The sequence below is a fragment of the Planococcus citri genome, chromosome 5 (assembly GCF_950023065.1).
Source record: "Planococcus citri chromosome 5, ihPlaCitr1.1, whole genome shotgun sequence".
Classification (NCBI taxonomy): domain Eukaryota; kingdom Metazoa; phylum Arthropoda; class Insecta; order Hemiptera; family Pseudococcidae; genus Planococcus; species Planococcus citri.
In genome coordinates, this window is record NC_088681.1 from 47638672 (window position 1) to 47662907 (window position 24236).

At 34.5% G+C, this 24236-nt stretch overlaps 4 protein-coding genes across 8 annotated transcripts in view; 3 read left to right on the plus strand and 1 right to left on the minus strand.

The window, feature by feature from the left end:
* The window catches only part of Adcy2 (adenylate cyclase type 2 Ac76E), a 605017-nt gene that overhangs the window by 97586 nt on the left and 483195 nt on the right, over positions 1 to 24236 (minus strand). The gene's annotated exons all lie outside the window — the stretch shown is intronic.
* On the plus strand, positions 1020 to 4505 carry LOC135846782 (uncharacterized). Its single transcript, XM_065366064.1, has 5 exons — positions 1020 to 1505; positions 1582 to 1786; positions 1870 to 1946; positions 2025 to 2097; positions 4267 to 4505. The coding sequence occupies exons 2-5, from the start codon at positions 1600 to 1602 to the stop codon at positions 4503 to 4505; spliced, it is 576 nt and encodes a 191-aa protein (XP_065222136.1). The 5' UTR covers positions 1020 to 1505; positions 1582 to 1599.
* Positions 11565 to 14924, plus strand: LOC135848939 (uncharacterized). The gene is made up of 8 exons (XM_065369043.1): positions 11565 to 11654; positions 12429 to 12857; positions 12935 to 13139; positions 13232 to 13308; positions 13411 to 13483; positions 14178 to 14354; positions 14431 to 14612; positions 14704 to 14924. Exons 1-8 carry the CDS (start codon positions 11598 to 11600, stop codon positions 14785 to 14787), a joined length of 1284 nt encoding a protein of 427 aa, XP_065225115.1. The 5' UTR covers positions 11565 to 11597; the 3' UTR covers positions 14788 to 14924.
* LOC135848781 (keratin, type II cytoskeletal 2 epidermal-like) lies at positions 19979 to 24170 on the plus strand. Its single transcript, XM_065368779.1, has 8 exons — positions 19979 to 20092; positions 20189 to 20635; positions 20719 to 20923; positions 21020 to 21096; positions 21201 to 21273; positions 23458 to 23634; positions 23710 to 23891; positions 23987 to 24170. Exons 1-8 carry the CDS (start codon positions 20024 to 20026, stop codon positions 24068 to 24070), a joined length of 1314 nt encoding a protein of 437 aa, XP_065224851.1. The 5' UTR covers positions 19979 to 20023; the 3' UTR covers positions 24071 to 24170.

The window sequence follows — 24236 nt, forward strand, 5'->3', positions numbered from 1 at the left end:
GAATTGTGAGCTTCCTATAGACTTATTGCAATTGCAATTTGCACAATAAGAGACCTTCATGTTCTATGATAATGAGAATGTGTCAATTTTTCCAAAAAAAATGAAGTTCATGACACTTTATAACATTCATTTTCAAAAACATGATGTGTGACAGCCAAGTCGAAGGACATTTGGGGTATAAAATCAAATGTACACCAATGAAAGGAGGGTCAAAAAACCTCAATACCATGTGAGAAATGTGGACGGGGTCATTCTTGAATGGACCAAAAAAAAAAAAAAATTCATGCTAAAACCGTTGAGAAATTTGCCATGTACACGAATTTTACCTTTTTCTGAGAATTACCCACCAACACAATTCGATTCCCTTGAAAATTTTAATACTTTGCGCTGCCTACCTTTTAACCGTCTTTTTCCAATATACCTAATTGCTCGATTTGTTTTGGAAATAGTTATTTTTTAGTCATAGGTAATTACAAAAAAATCACCACATTTTCACAACTTTATCCAGTTGAAATCCATTCCATACATGCTAGAAAGAGATTTTGAATTAAAAATCGATTCAAATTCAAAAACAATTCAAACAGAGTCGACGTGAAAAATACCATACATAAAATTGAAACTATTTAGAAATGTCAAATGTCACAGGTGCAAAATTTAAAATTGTACACAGATGCAAACCATCCATCCTGACATTTATATTAATTCACACAGATTGCGCGACAATTTTTGTGGGTATTACTACGCTTATTGCGGTAAAAAACAAGTACGATCGACAATCGTTCCACAACTATTTTGAACGGAAGTTACCTATAGCCTCATTTACAAGCGAATAAGTATGCGTGGATCAATTTTCATTTTATGTTTTATAGCGATTATCCTAGTCGAATGGGTAAGTGATGAATATTTTCCAACAATATTGATTATGTTTACTACTCAACGATGAACGTCCTCCAGGCTAGTGGAAAAGGAGGCGGAGGTGGTGGAGGAGGTGGACATGGTGGTGGTGGAAGAGGTGGCGGTGGAGGTGGAGGTCGTGGCAGTACAGGTGGTGGAAGCGGTTCCGGAGCAGGCAAAGGTGCAGGAGCAGGCAAAGGTGCAGGAGCAGGCAAAGGTGCAGGAGCAGGCAAAGGTGCAGGAGCAGGCAAAGGTGCAGGAGCAGGCAAAGGTGCAGTGTAGCAGGAGGAAAATCAGGTGGAAGTGGTGTTATAGGTGCTGTACTAGCCGGGGCAGCTGGTGCAGCTGCAGGAGCCGCCATAGCATCATCTTTGTATCATTACAACCCCACTTACTACGGCTACTACCACTTCTATCACGGTTACCATTCTGACGAAGATTATGGCCCGTCTGAACCTCAACTACCGGCCGCCACTGCGCAAGATAAAACTGATGCGGCGAGTATTGTAAATGCTCAATTTAGTGAGAAAGTCATCGCCTCCATACTTCCATTTCGAGAGCAAGTCAATCGTCAAGTGATAAATAGTGAAATCGCTAATTACAATGAGGGGGTACGTGCTTTAAACGTGATTGACTCGATGTAACCTTAATGATTTCTTTTCATCATTTTTATATTTTTCATCGCAGGAACGCCTCATAGATCCAATGTTTAAACCGATTCATGAAGAGAATCCAGTATTCAAGGATCTATGCTTCGGTTTGGTCAACGATCCAATCACTGTACTGACAATGTATTTGGGAGAATTTCTTCACAACAGAGATGAAACTTTCATTATCATCGTTTTAACATTGTGTCAAGAAATGAGTGCGATGCACTTTATTTACAATCACAGTAACCTGCTTATGATCTAAAATTTCTCAAATTGCCATTTATCATTCAATGTACAAATAATTTTCATTATTTTTTTTTTCAAGGGCATAAAAACGGGCTGACTAACCGACGTAAAAAGCAGCGACATCCGTTCTCTAATTTAATGAAAGTTTGGGTGGAGGTGAGTGATTCTTGAAATTGGTTTATATGTCTGAATGCTAGATTTTCGTTCATTTTTTCTTTTTTTTTTTAAATGCAGAATGATCGAGATCCTGAAGATACTGCTTTCACAACTGATGATGTAAAAAATAAAGCAGAAAGTTTGGAAAACGGTAGGTTTATTATTACTCCTGAAAATGTAGATTATCCAAAAGTTGAGAGCGTTGTTGGAGTACGTTAAACTCACTTCTGACAATGAAGCCCCACAAGACAAACTTCTAAAACTATTTTCTGAGGTATTAGGTACCAAGATGCGTGAGCAGGGATGAAAAGCTAGCCGAATGCTTAAAGCCGAAAGCTGAAAGCCAAGCAAATTTTTGCACTAAGCCAAAAGCTAAAAGTTTGCAAGTTTCATTTTTTCCAAGCTAAAAGCTAGCCAAAAGTTAAATTTTTTCAGCTTTTTCAAAGGATTTTTTGCAGAATTGAAATCACTCTAAATTCAGAAAAAACAAAAAAATGAAAAAAAACGTCATTCAATTTTATTTCAAGGTGATTTAATGAAATGAGAAAAAAAGAAAATAATTCTAGCAATGAATGTTCTTCACTATCACTTTATGAAATCAATGTACCCTGATCTAATTTTTAATTTCCTTATTTTGAAAATTGATGGTGTACCTATCAGCTAAAAGTTTAAGGTCAAAAGCTCAAAGCCTGAAAGCCTCTGGAGGCCAAAAGCTTGGCCAAGGCTAGCCGTAAAAATCGAGATAGCCGAAAGCTAAAGCCAAAAGTTTTAATTTTGAAATATCAAGCTAAAAGCCAAAAGCTGAAGTTTCATTTTTTAAGGCTTTTCATCTATGTGCGTGAGTACAATGGTCAGCTGCTGTAGGTAAGTAAGTAGGTAGGTAGTTAGGTACTGAGTTAGTAAACACGCAATGCCTCAAAATAAAGAAGAGGGTGGTCTATTGTCAAAAGTGCTCTAACAATGCTCTAAACTGGGAAAGGAAAGTGCTTTAACGTCAGCGCTGAGTATATACTCCAAATAAATACATCGAGGCAGAAGGACGACCTTGGAAGCATAGGAAGTTAGGCGTGTGACATTGAAAGTTCAGAAACGCGAGTGAATAACCTTAAAAGTTCATCCACATAACACCGACCACCTTGGGAAGTCAGATGGTTGGTCAGTGACCTTAAAAAGCGTACCAGGCGGACATGCGACCTTGAGAGGCTACACAGGTAGGCCAATGACCTCAATAAGCCAGACAAATGGACCAATAAACTTGACCTTCATAGAAAATCACTACTAATGAGTAATGATTCCAATTAAGAGGCTTGGCGGGAAGACAGGTGACTTTGGGATGCCAGACAGGCCCGCAGACAACATTGAAAGGCTGGATAGACAGGTCAATGACCTTTGTAGGCAAGACAGACGAGTCAATGACCTTCCATGAGAGGCTAGACAGGTAGGTCAGTGACCCAGAGAGGTTCAACTGGTAGGCAGACAACCTTGAGAAGCTAGACAGCCGGATCAATGGTCTGGAGAAGCCGCACAGGAAAACAGACTGACGTGAGCAGCCAGACGCGCAGGTCAGTGACCCGAGAGTCCCACTGGGCGGACAAACGACCCTGAGAAGCGGGAATGGCGGTTCAATGACTTTAAAAAACCAGACAAGAAGACAAACAAGTTTGAGAAGTCAGACAGACGGGTCAATGACCTTTATGAGTACAAACAAACAGTCAGACGACCTTGAGAAGCCATAATACATATAAACGGGCAAATGACCTTATGATTCCAGACATAAGGCCAGACAACCTTGAGATGCCAGACAGACGGGTCAATCGCCTTTAACAGTATACAGACAAGCAGTAAGACGACTTTGAGAAGCTATACTGTCGGGTCAATGACAGCTCATGCGACCAGAAAGGCAGACAAATGACCTTGATAACCTGAACAGAAACTTGAATTAGACGTTCTGATGACCCTCTTCTCAATTTAACAAGAACAGTTCCCAACAAAAATAAATTGTTTCTGAATCAAAATATCTCTACAATTTTCTTAGGTACCTATCTACCTTTTTTCAAAATTTTGGGAGGTAGAAGGGTTCCAAGAGGCACCGGTATAAATAGATGTTCGAATTAAGCTCCCGTCAACATCTATGTAGAAATTGGCACGTCTCACCAAACATTTGTGTTTTGTTCCAAAATTGAGGGAAGGGCAGGCGGCACTTGGAGGATGTGACGAAAAAAAAACCTTTTGTAATTTTTTCACATTTTTTAATAGTGATTTTCAGCTACAGACAGCACAGGAGAAAAAATCGAATAAAAATATTATTAATTTATCGCAGAATATCCGCATTGGAAAGAAACTCGAGATGAACTAGAAAACACACTGATCAGAAAGAGTCTGAAATTTGGATTAGCTGTCATAGAAAAATTCCATGATGATCTAAAAATAAGCATCGAAGACGCCATCAAACAAAAAATCAAAAATCACGATTTGGTCGACGCGTACACTTCATTGGGTAAATTTTCACAAGTCGCGTGCGGTCTAAATCCAGTAAAACCCATCAGATCTGTATTTTAAACTAATCATACCTATGTATTATATTGTTCACAGCACAATATGTGAACGATAGATACAACTATATGGCTACAATCATGCTTAAACATTCAGATGGTACTGATCGTTGGGCTGTTTGGATCATGATGATAGCAATCACTACTCGCGATGACTGGCCCAAGATCGACGATGCTTTCAAAAAAATCAACAATGGTATATCACTGAAGGATCATATTTTGGTGAGTTTACTACATTTTCATGTTTACCATTCGAGTAGTGCAATTTATTCAATTTTTTTTGGAAATTATGCTCGACAGAAAACCACCGAAGCTGACCGAATACCTTTTGAAATGATGGCTGCAATGATAGATCCAAAATATAAACCATCCTATCTCTGAATATTTCTAGAGAATGATCGAAAATTATAGCATAAGTAACCTATTCTAAGCAACATTTTTTGCAAGAAATAACGCAAACAAGCAAGTATCCGAATGCCAAGGTATGAAAGTTCGAGTTAGCAAAAGTGACAAAATTTCATCAATAATAAAATCTCTTCGGTACCTAATACAAAGTACCAAAAATTCATAAATTTTAAAAATGGTACAACCAGAACATAAAATGCTGTAAATGTCATAATAATTTTTTGAAATGGAACATTAAAATATTGAATAACCATTCCCATAGATATAAAATATACAATAATTCTTGCATACTTCATAATTCTAATCGAAGTGCACCAGTTGCACATTGCAATTTTATGCTTCTCAGTTAGGTATCAACACTGTAAAAGCACATTATCGTTCGAGTAATTCAAATGAAAATTAAAAACCACAATATCAATTTATATTTTTTAATTACTTGGTTAACATTTAACGAGGCAAATCCGAGCAATGGAAATTTTCGAAATCGATGATTTCACACAGGTAGAATCTCATTACGTAAAAATACTATTTACACAGTTTGGACGAATAATTTTAATTGTTATTACATCATTTCGGTAAAAAAAATGAGTATAATCATCATTTCGCTCAACAACCAATTCAGAAGAAAAAAAAATCATTTTCAAATCAACATGCTCTGTTCAATTTTCATTCTGGTATGCTTTGTAGCCACCAATGCAATCGAAGAGGTAAGTTGAGCGAATATTTTCTTTAATTTAATAATCAGTAGGTAAAGCTAATAGAAATAAACCTCTTCCAGACCGAAAATTTCGCTGGTAGTAGCGGTCATGGCTCCGGAGGGTCGCATGGTTCTGGAGGATCACATGGTGGTGGTGAAGGTGGCGGCGGTGGCGGAAAAGGTGGTGGTAAAGGTGGCGGAAAAGGCGGAGGTGGAGGGTATGCAGCAGGGGGTGGTGGTAGTCCAAAAGGTGGCTATGATAGTACTGCGGGTGGCAAAGTCCCAACCAACTACTACTACAATCCTTATTACTACCACTATTACTACATTTACCACGGACACAGCTCTCACGAAGATGAAGGATCGGTAGAATCCCAATTACCTCAAGCAACTGAACAGGATAAAACTGACGCAGCAAATATCGTAAATGCTCAATTCAGTGAGAAAGTTGTCGCCTCCATACTTCCACTTCGAGATCAAATTCATCGTCAAGTCATAAATGTAGCAACTGCTAATTACAACAGTGGAGTGCGTACCTATGTGTACTATTAAGACAGTTACCTAAATCACCTCGTCGATGCAATTATGCAATTTTCAAGTCGTATATTTTCATCGCAGAAACGTTTCATACCACCGAAATATTTGCCAAATCATCAAAGTAATCCAATATTCAAAGATTTGTGTTTCGGTTTGGTCAACGATCCAGTTAAGGTGCTGGCAATGTACTTGGGAGAATTCCTTCACAGGAAAGATGAAACTTTCATTATCATCGCCTTAACACTGTGTCAAGAAATGAGTGCTCTTCACTACATTTACAACCATAGTAATGGATACGTCGTCGTGCCATGTTCTTTATTTTACACGAATCATTCGATAACTAAAACATCCTCATTAATCGTATTCTAGATCATAAGAACAGCTTGAACAAAAGACGTAAAAAGCAAAGACATCCGTTCTCAAATTTAATGAGAAGATGGATAAAAGTGAGTTATTCTCAAAATCAGCAGATTTTTGCACAGTCATCGTTTCGCAATTCACAGATTTATGCCAAGTTTTTATTTCATTTTCTGTGCATAGAACAATCGAGATCCTGATGATGTCACTTTCACACCACAAGATGTAAATAACGATGCAGAAATCTTGAAAAAGGGTAGGTCAATTCTCATAAAGAAGTATTCCTTTCGAAAGCATTACATTTTTTTGAGAGAGGAGGGGGGTTTATAAGATGAAGTTGAAAAAATGCAGCAAATTTTAGATCATTATTTTCTCAGAGAGATTTCGAGTAAATTATAATTTTTCTGAGGAATTGAGATTTAAAAATGGACTCTACTCGCCAAAAATGAAAATATTAATGAGTCTAACTGAATGTGTACTTACATTTTTCAATTTTCATAGAATATCCTCATTGGAAAAAAGATCGAGATTTTCTAGAAGACACGCTGATTTACAGAAGTTTAAAGTTCGGATTGGCTGTCATACAAAAATTCGAAGCTGATCTTAAAATAAGCATCGAAGACGCCATTAAACAGAAAATCCATAACCATGATTTAGTCGATGCGTATACTTCATTGGGTAAACTTTACGTTTTATTTGATGGAACAATATTGTAGAATAGGTATGATTCAGAAAATCCATCAGCTTTATTTAATATCTACCTATGTATCTATCATTCTTGCTCACAGCTCTCTATGTGAAGGATAAATACAACTACATATATGGCTACAGCCATGCTAAGACATTCTGATGGTACTGATCGTTGGGCTGTTTGGATAATGATGATAGGTATCACTACACCTGAAGACTGGCCCAAGGTGAACGATGCTTTCAAAGCAATCAATAATAATGTTTCACTCACAGATGTGATTCTGGTAAGGTTTTTTCCTCTTGTTATTATTTACGTCATCTCAAGGAAGTCTTAGTATTAATTTCAACCCAATATTTTTTGGAAATTATGTTTCACAGAAAACGGCTGATGCTGATCGAATACCTTACGAAATGATGGCTGTAGTTATAGATCCCACCTATCAACCGAATTATTCTTAAATATATATTTTTTCTCGAGAAGTTTTTTTCCCAACAGTGATTTTGTTTGCTGCAGCGAGTTGAGAGTAATTTTCCAAAATGTGTATTTTGTGAAAAATAAAATTAATACAAACCCTATTAGGTACGAGTAGTTTGTTAGAAACTTGAGCAATGATATACCCTACCACATGATTTTGAATTTCATTCAAAACGCTTCTTCGGGTTTTATGGATTCTCAGAACTTATTCTTGATTTCGGTTCAAAATTCGGGGATTTTCAAGACACCCAACATAGTCTTTCTAGATTTCTATTTTTGATTGCTTCCAACTACGAACACCTTTGCTGGTTCAAATAAATCAGAGATGGGGTAAAATTTTCGCATGTGGTCGATTTAAATCGTAAACCTCAAGACAAGTTGAAAAATTTTTACCTGACAGGCAAAACTCAAAATCTTTTGTAAATGATCGACAAATTTTTCTTACCTGAAACATAAAACAAACAAAAAAATATCACATAATTATTCGGTGCAAACATCAAAAATAAATACCGAAATGAATAACTAAACAAATGCTCAAATAAATACATACATATTTAATACTGGGCTCGGGCTCAATTTTTGTCCAAAAAAAGTAACTTTAGGAACTAAAAAAGTTTGAAAAAGTGACCAAGAAAGTTGCCAAACGTAGGCAAATCATTTTAATGAAGGAAAAGTCTCAATATAAAAGACCATTTCAATCAAACCTAACGTAAAAAAAATTACGAAACGAAACGTTCGTCCAATTAAAAATATCCATAATGAAATACGATCGAGGCGTTAACATTTTTCACAACAAGCAGAAAATATACCACTTTGCAACTTTTCGAGAAAATGTTGAAATTTTTGATAATTTATGGCAAAGAGCAACACTTTTGAACAATCTTTAAAAACATATAAAACTGAGATTTTTTGAAAAAAAAACCAGAATTTTTAGCAATTATTTTTGGCAAAAAAGTGATGTTTTTTTGGAAGTTTTTATAGAGTGGAGTATTGTGAACAAACTGTCCCTGAACATTTCTAAATGTTCGACAATGACCTTTACTCGAAAGAGGGGTTTTCTAGAAGGTGTGTAAGTACACAGTTGGTGGGGAAGAACTGTGTCGCTTAACTAGGGTTCGGGACTTGGGTATAAATCTTGATGAAGATTGTAAATGTAGGGCTTACCTTCAAAGATCATGTCAATACTGTGTTAGCTAAGGCAAGAAGGATGGCATATTTTGTGGTTAGAAATTCTGTGCATTTCAGGAGGATAAGTACGCTCAAAATTCTATACTTTCCATTGATAAGATCAATCCTTGAGTTTGGGATACTTACTAGTCTGGTTTCCTCATACCAAAAATGTATAAAGGAACTTGAAAAAAATTAAAATAGATTCCTAAAATTCATCTATTTGAAAACTTTTGAGTATTATGCTTATGACCTGTCACAAAAAGAACTTTTAGAAGGATTTGAAATTGAGTTGTTAGAAGAGAGAAGGGAAAAAATTGTGGAAATGTTCCTATTGTTTTTTTACCACCCCTCCCCCTAGATATAAGCGTCCTCTCCTGTAATTGGCTTTCAGCTGTTGGAGAGACCTAAATTGTTAAAATAAAATAAAAATTATAGAATGATCTTGTAATTATTTTATAATGTATCGCTACTCAGTATATCTTTAATAAAATCACATTGAAAGGTGTTACGTGTTAGGATGTGTTTTTATTTGGAGAAGAACTGAGAATGTGCATATGGCGAGCTGGTGTCATCTAAACTCTCCCAATACGAGCTAGACTGGGACGAGAGGAAAATATTCACCCAAGGTGATAATCAATAGACAAAGAAACTCAAATATTGGCTACAGAGATAAGCGTTCTACAGTGTTGAAGAAATGTTGCAGCTAGATTAATAAGTTGTTTTTTACTGTAATTTTTATAATCTGTTGTTTCTTTAATTTATTATTATTAATTATTACTATTTTTTTATGCTATTTCATTTCAAACATACAGTAAAAGCTCGTTATAACGCTTTCGGTTATAACGCTGATTTCGTTATAACGCTGATTTCCTCTGGTCCCTAGACAACCCCATTTAAAGCAATGTAAAATTAATCGCGATATAACGCTCATGAGCGATTATAAATCGCGTTTTAACGCTCTAAAATTCAGGAAAAATCACATTTTTTTCATAATTTTAACAACAAAAACCCAATTTTTTGCGAAAAAAAGCTTACTTATGTGTAAAAAATTCTCATTTTCTGAAAATTTGGCATTTTGATTTTTAAAAAAGCAAAAAAAAATATTTATGACAAAATTTTCCCAAAAAATCATTTATATTATCATAGCAGACCTCAAAATTAAAGTAAAATTTCAAATTTTTCCATTTCCAACGTGAACAGGTGTTCAATTTCAAAATAAAGTTCACTTTAAAACGAGAATTCGCGGTATTACGCTCATCAGCGTTAAAATGAGACTTTTGCTTATAACGCGTTTCGGCTTATAACGCTCTTTTTTTCCAGTCCCTTGAAGAGCGTTATAACGACCTTTTACTGTACTATTGTTCTCACCAAAGGGGTATTTTACTGTGTTTTCATGAGCTGTATCTTATAATCTGTTGTTCTTTTTTGGTGGTTTTCTGTTTTTTCCCTTTTTTTTCTCCTTTCAAACATATTATTCTCACAAAAGGGTACTTCTGAACAATTTGTATAATTTAATTACCTATCTGTATTTTCAATTCACTTTTTTTCTCCTCCAGCAGCTTTATGTTAATATGTATGCTATAATTAATATCTAGTTAATAGTTTATTGACATTGTAAATACAGCTAAAGCTGTCTACTGCAATAAATGATTTGATGTGATTTGATTTGATTTGAAGTTTCAGATTCTCGTTGTTAGAGTTAGTGGAATAGTCAGCATTGTAATAGCTCGTAATAACTGTTCGCCATCATTAGGTTTAGGTTTTTATCGTCGATGAAACCTGCAATTCCGCATGGGTAACTGGGGAAAAAAATTGCACTAAGCTTTCATAACAATCGTTTAAAATGATTGAACATTGTACAAGTGAACAATTTCACTTATTTGCGTAGATTAATTAAACATTTTTTTTTGCAAAATGTTCAGCAGCTTTGAAACACCTAAAAATATTTTTAAGCTATCGAATAATTTATGAAGGTGAATTCAGCATCAATTTTTGGGTAGAGTCAAAATGTTTTCCACTACGTCAATTTTTTTTTAAATGCAAAAAGCTAGATGAAAAAGAACTCCAAATTGTGAAAATATGAAAGTTGATTTCAACTTTGATTGTCAATGGACACCTCAAAATAACCTAACCTACTAGGTATACCTACTCATAATTTTCGAATTGATCTAATGAGTGACATTCCTCACAACCTATCCCTATCTTTAGTAGAATTCATATCTGGTCAAAAGATACCTACCCAAGAGTTATACAATTTGATCTTTTAAACTTTATAAACTCTGAAAAAATTTTGAAATTTAGCAAAAAGTTGAACAATGAAATTGGAATGAATGAGAAGAAATTTTATATTTTATATTATACATATCAAGTATCTACAATGTAATAAACCTTTCAAATCTCCTCATCTGAACTTTTTTTTTCGAAAGAAAAGTGGGCACTGTCGTGACAGATCAAAATACAATCAAAAGGAAAAATGAACACCTTATTTTTCATTTTATATCAGGTATAGTATAGCTTACAAAAAAAAAAATTATGGTGTCTGAATGAACAGAATTGACGTGAAAAATATGTTCAGCTATAGCGAAATTTTTTTCAAATTCCACATTTTACACGTGTCGAATTCCATCATGATAAATACTATTTACACAGATTACATATAATATAAATAATTTTAATGGGTATTTCACAATTTTGGCAGTGTATAAGTTCGATTAACGTTAGTCTCACAACCGAATCAAGTTTGTAAAAACTTCCATTTTCAAATCGATATGCGCGGTTCAATATTCATTTTTTACGGGTTTTTAGCTACCTTTACATTTGATCAGGTAAGGAAATCAACTAATAGAAGTATCTAAATTTTTTCAAAATAAATATTCGTAAGTACATATATCTCAATTAGGTATGAATATATGAGTACCTTAGAGTCAAACCCAGAATTCTCCAAATTTTTCAAAAATGAGGTTATGATCGTTTTGGGTACAGTTAGTAGGTAAGCATCGATTGCCATTCTCCGTTTTTACCTATCTGACACAATGACGCAGTCAGGGGGGGTCCAAAGTACCGGGTCAGAGTCAAATTCCGAAAAATATCCAAAATTTTCAAAAATGAGATTATGGTCGTTTTGGGTATAGTTAGTAGGTACGCATCAATTGCCATTCAACATTTTACCCCATTCGATACCATGATGGTTAGGGGGTCCAAAGTACCAGGTTCAAGTCAAACTTTGAAAAAAATACTTCAAAAAAATTTTATTTTCATTCTGGTCGACTATAAACAACCTTGAGATACTTTCAACAGACTTGAATCTAGAATTATCCCTCATTTTATCATGCATTTTCGTGTATTTTAGATATTTTTTACAGACTTGGAGTCAAAACCAGAATTCTCCAAAATGGTATCATAAATTACTGCTATGGAAAGACTTGAAAAAAATTTTTTTTTTGTCAATTCGATTGTTACCCGAAGCACTATATATAGGCGAGATCAGAAGCCTGCTACTACTGATTCCCACCTTTCATCAGTTTTTTGCGTTTTTCTCAAAATGGTGAAAAGTGGAGAATTCTGGGTTTGACTCTAAGGTACTCATATACTGTTTTCAGATCACAGCAAAATGGTTTTCATCCCCTCCAAAAAGTGGAGGTAGTTCAGGAGGTGGAAAAGGTGGTGGAAGCGGTGGTGGAAGTAGTGGAAGTGCTGGAAAAGGAAAAGGATATGGTGTAATAGGGGGTGGCTACTACGGCGGTGGTAGAACTTACAGCGGTGGCTACTACGGTGGTTACGTACCAGCTTACTATTATTACCATCCTTATTATTACCACTACTACTTTTTCTATCACGGTTACCATTCTCACGAAGACTACGGACCAGCTGAACCTCAACTACCCGAAGGAACTGATCAGGATAAAGCTGATGCGGCGAATATTGTCAATGCTAAATTCAGTGAGAAAGTCATCGGTACCATACTTCCATTTCGAGACCAACTCCATCGTCAAGTGATCAATAGCCTAATTGCCAATTACAATAACGGAGTACGTGCTACAAAAAAACATATTTTAATCATCATCAGGCTATAAAGTTGTCCTTAAATCGTACATTTTCATCACAGAAGCGTCTCATTGAGATAAAATATTTACCACTTCATGAAAAGAATCCAATATTCAAGGATTTGTGTTTTGGTTTGGTCAACGATCCGATCGCGGTACTAGCCATGTATTTGGGAGAATTCCTGCACAAAAGAGATGAAACTTTCATCATTATCGCTTTGACGCTGTGTCAAGAAATGAGTGCTCTTCACTTCATTTACAATCACAGTGAGTCGTAGTCGTAGATATGCACTTTATCCGAATCTAAACTTATGAGAAACGATTCCATGGTTGAAAAATTGTCACCAATTCTTTTCCAGGGCATAAAAACGGCTTGACTAAAAGGCGTAAAGCACAACGACACCCGTTCTCAAATTTAATGAAAGTTTGGGTAGCCGTAAGTAATTCTCAGATAACCCCAGAATATTTCCATGCAGTTAACTCATTTCTCTACTTCAGATTCATGTTTGATTCTTGTTTCGATGTTGCTCTACTGTAGAATGATCGAGACCCTGTAGATGCTGCTGTTGCGCAAACAGATGTAGACAATGCTGCAAAAGCATTGGAAGATGGTAGGTGCCCGGTATCTACTTAAATCAGTGATCAAATTTTTAATTAACTAGCGTGGTTACTAAAAAATCAAATGGAGAGCAGAGCATGTTTTGCAGCAATACCTGAATTTTCGGAGATTTACCCTTTGGACTTTGGAGGGTATTTATTACCTAATTTGAAAAATCATCTTCTAAAATTTCATAAAAAAGAGTAAATTTAAAAAATATTACTTCCTGCAAGTTAATTGCGATCAAAAATTCACCTTTGAGCTGGAACAGATGAAATTTCACGGTAACCACCTAAAATGGTCAGGAGTGCGCTCGATAAGTACCATCGACCCAAGTCGTAGGCCCTAAAAAGTTCATTTTGAGCCTTTTCATAGTGATTTTGAAGCTCTTGGAGAAAATTGAAAAATCACTGGAAGCTTCAGATTTATTCGCATTAGTTTAAAAATCCACCTTGAAACAGCTTATTTAAATTTTTTGAAGTTTCAAAAATTCGTCAAAAATCCAAAAAGTATGCTTACGATGGGTTTTACAATGTGCTCTTTGATTCAATCCAACTTGGTCAGATCAGAGAATGCTAATTCAAAAAGCTTTGCGATTTTAATATGACAAGAGCAATAGAACTTTTAAATCGTCTCCAAAATTATTCATATGCACCTTACCTCCAAATTCAATACTCGGACCAATACAAATTACGCATTCATTTCAGAATATCCGCATTGGAAGGAAACACGAGATTCGCTGGAAGACACGTTAATTTACAAAAGCTTAAATTTTTCATCAGCTGTAATAACCAAGTTTGAAACTGATCTCAACATAAAATTTGATGATGCCATCAAAGCGAAAATCAAAAATCATGATTTAGTCGACGCGTACACTTCATTAAGTAAACTCACATCTGGTAAAATGAATCGAGAAATCCTCCAAATCAACATATTTATATCCATCACACTTTTTCGCAGCTTCTTATGTGAAAAACAAATACGATTATATGGCAACGATTATGCATAATCATTCTGATGGCCATGACCGTTGGGCGGTTTGGATCATGATGATAGGTATCACCATTCACGATGACTGGCCCAAGATCGATGACCTTTTCAAACAAAAAAACAATGGAGTATCATTAAAGGATCATATTTTGGTACTTAAGTGTTCTTATTATCTCATGTTCACAACTCGAACAATGCGATAAATTCGAATAACATTTTTTTTGTTGAAATTATGTTGCACAGAAAGCCACCGACGATCCTGATCGAATACCTTATGAAATGATGGCTGTTATGATAGATCCAACCTATAAACCAACCTATCTATAAATACGAGTATTTTTGAGGAACAGACGTTTTTCAACAGTGTGATCCTGATTTATGAAACGAGACGAATTTTTCGAAATTTTCATACTATTGTAAACAAATATAAACAAATATTTTTAATAAAAGGCGTATATCAATAATTCATTGTTAGACTGCTTCAGGTATAATGATTTTTAGATACATTCATTTGCGAGGAAAGCTTAAAATTGCACAGGCACAAAACAATATTGAGCCCTTCAAAACCAATCTCAAAGCTACAAAAACTTGATCAGAAATGTCGAGATTTATAAAGTTTCATAATCGACCAAATAATCATGAGAATACTCGTAATTTTCTTCAAAATTCATCCAAAAAAAAACACACCCACAAAAACAATACAAAAAGAGCAAAAATGTTCAAAATTTCAAACGTAAAATCAGTTTTTAAGTTTCAATTAATTATTAAGATTTAAATGACGGACGTAGCCAAAATTCATAATGGATTCGAAATCAAATACTTTGCAAGTGTAAAATTCCATTATGATAAACACTATTTACGCAGATTGGACAATTAATTATAGCGAGTAAGTATTACAATGAGCATAATCAACATTTAAATCATAACAAAGTCAATAGGAAAACAAAATCATTTACAAATGATCATGCGATGATGCGAAGTTCATTTCTCATTTTCTTATGCTGTACAACCACTATGTAATCCTATCGAAGAGGTAAGTGAAACATATGTCAACACCATTTTTTTAAAAATTTACACCAATAACGAACTTTTTCCAGGTTGATATTTCTTACACCCTCTGCCTCCTCTGAAGCAAATACTTCTATAAAAAAAATTCCTCACCCTACACCCCCGCAAAAAAAATTAAAATTGATAATCTCGTTTTTTTTCAAATTTATCGGAGATGTTTCTTTTGAAAAAGTTTTTTAAAAACAAGTTTTCTCAAAATTGAAGTTTTAATTTTTAAAGTTGAGTTTAACAGCTTTTGCTCCATGAAGTTTCCAATTTCTATTCGAAAATTAAGTTTTTTGGATTTCTTCGAAAATTGAGATTGTGTGTATTTTCTGTTCAAAAACGAAGTTTTTATTTTTTTGTCTTCATGAATGAAAGTTAAATTATTTTTCTCTCCAAAAATTAAATCTGCATACATCACTTTAGTCCGGTCAAAACCGACATGAATTTTTCAGCAGATGTTCAAAACTGAAATCTTCAATTAATTTTTAAAAATAATGATTGCGCATTTATCTTCTAAAAATGATTTTTACTAACTTTTTTGAAAAACGGTGGCCCTAACTCGGATTCACCATCTGCGTGATCATTTCTTCTTTTCGAAAACTGGAGATTCGAAAATCATTCCGAGGGTCCAAAACAATTCGAAACCATCGCCAATATTGACTCGGTAGGTTGAAAATAGGATACGAACCAAACAGCTTTTTCAAGTCAATTTGATCACATTTTGTTTCATTTTTCACAAAAAATATGCCAAATTCAGATTTTAAAAAATTCTTCAACAATCGAAAAATAAATTTTGAAGTATTCAGTGGTGGTTTAATTCTGAGGAAAGGCTTTTCTTAAGAACAAAATTACATGTCTAGAAGTACCTATTCTGCGCAGAGGTGAAAAATGTTCAAATAATTCTTACCTACAGGCATCAATTTTTCACATTTCTCCATAGGTATATTTCAATTTTGGGGGCTTCAAACAAGGGGACAAACATCGTTTTGGAGGATCACAGGGTGTTTTTTTTTTTTTTTTTTGAAAAAGTGGTACCTAATTTAAAAGTACTCTGATCACTGCTCAGAATTGAAACATTTTCAAAAAATTTGTACAGATTTCACCGTTGAGGGGGCTTCATAGGAAACTATCATGATTTGGGAGACGGGGAAGGTTTTCCTTGGAATAGTACATACCTATTCTTATTTTTTGTGATTTTTTTAAATTATTAGGTGACTAATATGGTTTGAAGTGCAGGTGACATTTTTTTCTTGAAAAGAAGATTGTTTAAAAAATTTCTCACACTCAAACAAAAATTTCTCATGAATTGAATTTCATTTGATTTTTTTTTTCAACTTTGGGGGCTACCGGCACTACTTTTCCTTACAGATAGAGGGAAAATAAAAAAATAGGGAATTATTTTCTCCCGAGGTAACAACTTCGAGGGGGGGTGGTGGTGGTGGTGTAGAGTGGACTTACGTTAGGTGGGAAACTTGTCCTCCAAAGGGAAGAGAGTTGTCCTGGTACCCGTACCGGTACAGAGTAGTACCCAGGTGTACTCGTAATTGTAATCAGTTGAAGCGGATACTGAATAGTACCTGCTACCTGTTTGATGAAGACAAACCCAGTACTGGTAGTATCCTGTACCTGGTCGGCCTTTGACAAAACGAAATGCTAGACAGACGGGTCAATCGCCTTTAACAGTATACAGATGACAAGCAGTAAGACGACTTTGAGAAGGGGTCAATGACAGCTCATGCGACCAGAAAGGCAGACAAATGACCTTGATAACCTGAACAGAAACTTGAATTAGACGTTCTGATGACCCTCTTCTCAATTTAACAAGAACAGTTCCCAACAAAAATAAATTGTTTCTGAATCAAAATATCTCTACAATTTTCTTAGGTACCTACCTACCTACCTTTTTTCAAAGTATAGATGGTACCTAATTTACTCTGGAAGAAAGACATAAATTTATCATGTTCTCAGTTAATTTTAAGTAGTTTTCACACCTAATAAATACTTAAGCTAAAACTTGGTAATTATTATTGCATAATATTGACGCGAGTCGTCATCATGTGAGCCATAGCTCGCATGACATTATAGAATAATCTTATAATTATTTTATAATGTATCTCTAGGGTAAATGTGCCTAAATTTGCGCGCTTCCTAAGATTGCGCAGTAACGACTTCTCAGAACCAGTGAGAGTTACAACATTGATACCGCCTTTACTTAAAAGAAGAATCAAAATGATCATACTTGACCGCTTTTTGGTGATGGTAGCACCAAGTGTTGCCAATTGACAAGCGAAAAACTGTTTTTTCAATTTTTTTTATAACTTTTCCAATAAAAGTCGCACTCGACAATTTTTATGGAAATGGCAGTAGAGATCTGAATAAGCTATTTTTAGATTCGTCATTGTCTGGGGATTATAACAAGCACATATTTCAAGTATTTTCTGCTTTAATTAGGTTTTAATTTTTCAATTTTTTAAAAAACACCCCTGTGCCTAAGATTGCGATTTTTAGTTTTTTGCTACTTTTCTAAACTAATAATGATACTTTTTGAAATTTTCGTCAAGAATTCAATTTATTTGAATGAAATGACACCTTCTGTACGTGTATCGAGTTTACTCCTTGTCAAAAGCTAGGGAGAAATGGGTGTAATGCTGGAAATATTAGATATGAGCGCATTTCCAGTGTGGTTCACTCAGAAGTTTCAAATGCACGTTCTTGTGAGACATTTTGTTTGCTTTCATCATTAATTAAACAATATTGACGAATTTCTATGTTTTTCACTGGTGCACAATCTTGGGAAAGTGAATGCGCAATCTTAGGAAGGCATATGCCTAAGTTTGCGCATTTGACTTTTTTTGGTTTTTGGTCAAAATATCAAAAACTAAATCGATTAAAAAATTTATTTCTGGGGCAAATCATAGCCAAATGTTTGAAGAACCTTCTGTACAAATTTCAATATTCCAGCTCCTTTTCATAAAAAGTAGTGACTGTTTGAAAATTAGGTGCGCGAACTTAGGCACATTTACCCTCCTCAGTATATCTTTAGTAAAATCGCATTGGAAGGTGTTAGGATGTGTTTTTATTTGGAGAAGAGCTGAGAATGTGCATATGGTGAGCTGGTATTATCTAGATTCTGCCAATACGACCTAGTCTGGGATGAGAGGAAAATATTCACCCCCTGGTGAATATTTCTTGGCCGATTCCATCAAGATGATCATTCCAACTTTAACTACACCATAGGTTATGCTAGGTTTCACTAAGTATATCAAATTTCTAATTTCCACTGCAACATTATTGCAACATAATAAATGATGAAATGTCAGATTTAGGGTGATAATCAATACAAACGATCGTAGGTAAGATCGTAATAGCTCGTAACAACTGTTCGCCATCATTAGGTTTAGGTTTTCATTGTCGATGAAACCTGCAATTTTGCATGGGTACTTAACTGGGAGAAAAAAATTACACTAAGCTTTCATAATAATCGTTTAAAATAATTGAACATTGTACAGGTGAACAATTTCACTTATTTGCGTAGATTAATCAAACAGTTTTTGCAAAATATTCAGCAGCTTTGAAACACCTAAAAATATTCTTAGGTTATCGGATAAATTTATGAAGGTGAGTTCAATATAAATTTTTGTGTAGAGTTAAAATGTTTTCCACTACATCAATTTCTTTTAAAATGCGAAAAGTAAAATGAAAAAGAACTCCAAATTGTCAAAATGTGAAAGTTGATTTCAACCTTGATTGTCAATGGAAACCTCAAAATAACCTACTAGGTATACCTACTTACTCTTAATTTTCGAATTGATCTAATAAGTAGGTAACTCTTTGATCACAAGCAAAAAAAAAAAAATCCTCACAAACTATCCATATCTTTAATAGAATCCATATCTGGTCAAAAGATACCTAGGTACCCAAGAGTTATACAATTTGATCATTTAAACTTTATAAACTCTAAGAAAATTTTGAAATTTAGCAAAAAGTTGAACAATGAAATTGGAATGAATGAGAAGAAATTGTATATTTTGTATTATACATATTAAGTACCTATCTATTTGTAATAAATCTTTCAAATCTCCTCATCTGAACTTTTTTTTCGAAAGAAAAGCGGGTACATGTCGTGAAAGATTAAAATACATACAAGCAAAAGGAAAAATGAACACCTTTTTTTTCATTTTATATAGCAGCTATAGTATAGCTTACAAAATAAAAAATTATGGTGTCTGAAATTCGTGTTCGAAAATTAAGGATGTGAACATTGTCCACCAACAAATTACTCATAGGCAAATACGCAATGAATAATGAACAGAATTGACGTGAAAAATATGTTCAGCTAGCGAAATTTTTTTCAAATTCCACATTTTACACGTGTCCAATTCCATTATGATAAATATACTATTTACACAGATCAGATAAATAATTTTTATGGGTATTACACAATTTTGGCAGTGAATAAGTTCGATCAACGTTAGTCTCACAACCGAATCAAGTTTGTGAAAACTTCCATATGCAAATCGATATGCGCGGTTCAATATTCATTTTTTACGGGTTTTTAGCTACCTTTACGTTTGATCAGGTAGGAAAACCAACTATAGAAGTACCTAAATTTTTTCAAAATATGTAAATACTCGTATATATATCTCAATTAGGTATGAACATGAACTGTTTTCAGATTACAGGAAAAGTTTTTTCATCTCCTCCAAAAAGTGGAGGTAGTTCAGGAGGCGGAGGAGGTGGAAAAGGTGGTGGAGGCGGTGGTGGAAGTGGTGGAAGTGCTGGAAAAGGAAAAGGATATGGAGTAATAGGCGGTGGCGCTGGCTACTACGGTGGTAGAACTTACGGCGGTGGTGGCTATTACGGTGGCGGATATGTACCATCTTACTATTATTACAATCCTTATTATTTCCACTACTACTATTTCTATCACGGTTACCATTCTCACGAAGACTACGGACCAGTTGAACCTCAACTACCCGAAGGAACTGAGCAAGATAAAGCTGATGCGGCGAATATTGTCAATGCTAAATTCAGTGAGAAAGTCATCGCTTCCATACTTCCATTTCGAGAGCAACTCCATCGTCAAGTGATCAATAGCCTAATTGCCAATTACAATAACGGAGTACGTGATACAAAAAACATATTTTAATCATCATTATTCATTAGGCTATAAAGTTGTCCTTAAATCGTACATTTTCATCACAGAAACGTCTCATACACTTAAAATATTTACCAACTCATAAAAAGAATCCAATATTCAAGGATTTGTGTTTTGGTTTGGTCAATGATCCAATCGCGGTACTAGCCATGTATTTGGGAGAATTCCTGCACAAAAGAGATGAAACTTTCATCATTATCGCTTTGACGCTGTGTCAAGAAATGAGCGCTCTTCACTTCATTTACAACCATAGTGAGTCGTAGTCGTAGATATATATGCACTTTATCCAAATCTAAACTTATGAGAAACGATTTCATGGTTGAAAAATTGTCACCAATTCTTTTCCAGGGCATAAAAACGGCTTGACTAAAAGGCGTAGAGCACAACGACACCCGTTCGCCAATTTAATGAAAGTTTGGCTAGCTGTAAGTAATTCTTATATAACCCAGCAGATTTCCATGCAGTTAACTCATCCCTTTACTTCAGATTTATGTTTATTGATTCTTGTTTCGATTTTGCTCCACTGTAGAATGATCGAGACCCTGTAGATGCTGCTGTTGCGCAAACGGATGTAGACAATGCTGCAAAAGCATTGGAAGATGGTAGGTACCTATCTAGTATCTGTCACAATTAGGTAGTGATAAAATTTTCAATTTACTAACGTGGTCACTAAAAAATCAAATTAGATCAAAAAATCAAATGGACAGCAGAGCATGTTTGCAGAAATATTTGAATAAATTTTCGGAGATTTACCTTTATGACGTTTGAGGGTATTTATTATCTACCTAATTTGAAAAATCATCTTCTAAAATCTCATGGTAGAGAGTAAATTCAAAAAATATTACTTCCTGCAATTTTTGCGAAAAAATTGACACCAGTTCAAGTCTTTTATGGAAATGAAACTGCTCAAAATCAGTTTTTGAATTTCACAGAAAAACAATAAATACTTGCAATGGGGTAGATCGCGAAAAAAAAATGTTGAAGAATTTTTACCAAATCAATTGAACACGTTCATTACTCAGCAAAACTTTTAGCTCAGGAAGTCCCTGAAAGAGAAGTAGGGGCCCTCAAAGAAGGGTATGTTCGAAAAAAAAGTTGTTTTTTGGCTCCAAATCAACCCAGCCTGTTTTGGGAAAAATGACCTAATTTCAAAAGATAAGCATTTCAGATTCTACATCAATATAGGTCATTGCCATCGAATTCCAAAACAAGTTCAAGGGGGGCACACTTCACAAGGACCATGAATCAACCTTGATCGAGAAAATTACAGACCGAAAATAACGCTTTACTGAAGCATTTTTCACAAAAAAAATCAAATTTAGGGCAAGTTTCTCCCAAAATGTGCCCTTCGTGAGAGCTCGACTACAAACTTCATTTAAAAATAATCGAATGAAATTAATATTAGGTATTACATAACAGGAAGTACTTTAATAAAATAATTAAATTTATAGTCGGGGACGATTTTTAGCGACTTTTTGGTGTTTTTGGTGAAAATCGCGACTTTTTCACGACTTTTGCGACCTGGTAGACATCCTGACGTATTTTTAGAAGAAAAAATTTGTGTACCATGAATTAGATTTGAAGGTATGGCGATTTAAAATTTTCTTTTGACATATCTCCCCCTAGGGAAGGGCCAGATTTTTTTCCAATTCAACTTGGCGAGACTCATGTTTCTTCTATTTATATTTTGGGTGGAATCAAAATTTCTCAATCAAAACCCATTAAAGAATGATTTTTTCCCCGAAAAAAAGTTTTTCGTCATTTTGTGGGCAAGGGGGTGGGGCGAAGAAAAAATTTTCAAGTCCATACTTTTCTTAGAGGTACCCAACAATGTGCAATCAGAATTTCAAAAATTCGTGGACAGGGGCATTTTGCATTTTTTACTCGGGAATACACTTTTCAAAGAAGGTACGAACAAAAAAAGGTAGATATTACTTATTATAACTTATAACTGATTGCCTATTTTGTGAATTGAAAATAGTCAAGTGCTTCACAAAACTCAAAATTACTAATTTTGAAAAAAAATCATCAAAAATGAGGAAATATTTGAATCATTTAAATTATGCTCATAATCCAATAACCCATAGAACTCGAGTAGAGAAACAAAAAAAGGAAATTGCCCATCTTCAAAATTGAAGAGACCAACTTGATTCAAAATTTCCAAATTTGGGATGTTTCGAGGACTTTAAATTTTCAAATTGTGTTTGCGCCTTCAATTTCGAAGACAGGCAATTTGTCAAAACAACATTTTTTGTTCACCCGTTTGAGCATTAAGTATGGGTTATTGCTGAAGTGTGAATTGAAGAAGTTATGTCATATTCTTGGGCAAAAATTTACCAAATTTGAAAAATCCACCACCAAAAATAAGAAAATGTTTTGATCATTTAAGTGATTCAAAATTTCACCCTTTTGAACGCTTGAAAGTGAATTGAAACTTCTGTGAATTTTAAAGGTAGAATTACTGCTATTGTTAATTTGTTATTCACATTAGTTTAAAAATCGACTTTGAAAATTATTAAAATGTTCAAAATAAACTTATCAAAAATCCAAAAATTTTCCTTGCGAGGGGGTTTAAAACGTGCTATTTTGATCCAACTTGGTCAGATCAGAGAGTGTCAGTTCAAAAAGCTTTCAGCTTTCAATGACAAGAGCAATAGGACTTTTAAAAATCCTCTCCAAAGTCATTTACGCACTTCACTTTCAATTTCAACACATTTTTTGTGAAATTTTGAACACTACGTATAGAAAAGCAATTCAGACCAATAGAAATTATGCATTCATTTCAGAATATCCGCATTGGAAGGAAACACGAGATTCGCTGGAAGACACGTTAATTTACAAAAGCTTAAATTTTTCATCAGCTGTAATAACCAAGTTTGAAACCGATCTAAACATAAAATTCGACGATGCCATCAAAGCGAAAATCAAAAATCATGATTTAGTCGACGCGTACACTTCATTAAGTAAACTCACATCCGGTAAAATGAATCGAGAAATTCTTCAAATCTACATATTTATATCATCACGTTTTTTCGCAGCTTCTTATGTGAAAAACAAATACGATTACATGGCAACAATAATGCTAAATCATTCTGATGGTCATGACCGTTGGGCTGTTTGGATCATGATGATAGGCATCACCATTCACGATGACTGGCCCAAGATCGATGACCTTTTTAAACAAAAAAACAATGGAGTATCATTAAAGGATCATATTTTGGTACCTAAGTGTTCTTTATCTCATGTTCACAACTCGAATAGTGCGATAAATTCGAAAATTAACACTTTTTTTTTTGTTTAAATTATGTTGCACAGAAAGCCACCGACGATCCTGATCGAATACCTTATGAAATGATGGCTGTTATGATAGATACTACCTATAAACCAACATATCTCTGAAAAGGAATATTTTCACGTTTCAACAGTGTGATTCTGCTTTCTGAAACGAGACGAATTTTTCGAAATTTTCCATACGTACCATTGTAAAAAAATAAACAAATATTTTTAAAAGGCTTACATCAATTCATTATCAGACTACTTCACGTAAAATGATTTTTAGATATGT

What these genes read in the sequence shown, in the direction of transcription:
- LOC135846782 (XM_065366064.1), top strand. Translation starts at nt 1,600, where the DNA reads ATGTTTAAACCGATTCATGAAGAGAATCCAGTATTCAAGGATCTATGC. An exon ending in GCACTTTATTTACAATCACA is followed by an intron (nt 1,787 to 1,869) that starts GTAACCTGCTTA and finishes TTTTTTTTCAAG; the next exon opens with GGCATAAAAACGGGCTGACT. An exon ending in TAATGAAAGTTTGGGTGGAG is followed by an intron (nt 1,947 to 2,024) that starts GTGAGTGATTCT and finishes TTTTAAATGCAG; the next exon opens with AATGATCGAGATCCTGAAGA.
- LOC135848939 (XM_065369043.1), top strand. Translation starts at nt 11,598, where the DNA reads ATGCGCGGTTCAATATTCATTTTTTACGGGTTTTTAGCTACCTTTACA. An exon ending in TAATGAAAGTTTGGGTAGCC is followed by an intron (nt 13,309 to 13,410) that starts GTAAGTAATTCT and finishes GCTCTACTGTAG; the next exon opens with AATGATCGAGACCCTGTAGA. An exon ending in CATTAAAGGATCATATTTTG is followed by an intron (nt 14,613 to 14,703) that starts GTACTTAAGTGT and finishes TATGTTGCACAG; the next exon opens with AAAGCCACCGACGATCCTGA.
- LOC135848781 (XM_065368779.1), top strand. Translation starts at nt 20,024, where the DNA reads ATGCAAATCGATATGCGCGGTTCAATATTCATTTTTTACGGGTTTTTA. An exon ending in TTGCCAATTACAATAACGGA is followed by an intron (nt 20,636 to 20,718) that starts GTACGTGATACA and finishes TTTTCATCACAG; the next exon opens with AAACGTCTCATACACTTAAA. An exon ending in TGCAAAAGCATTGGAAGATG is followed by an intron (nt 21,274 to 23,457) that starts GTAGGTACCTAT and finishes CATTCATTTCAG; the next exon opens with AATATCCGCATTGGAAGGAA.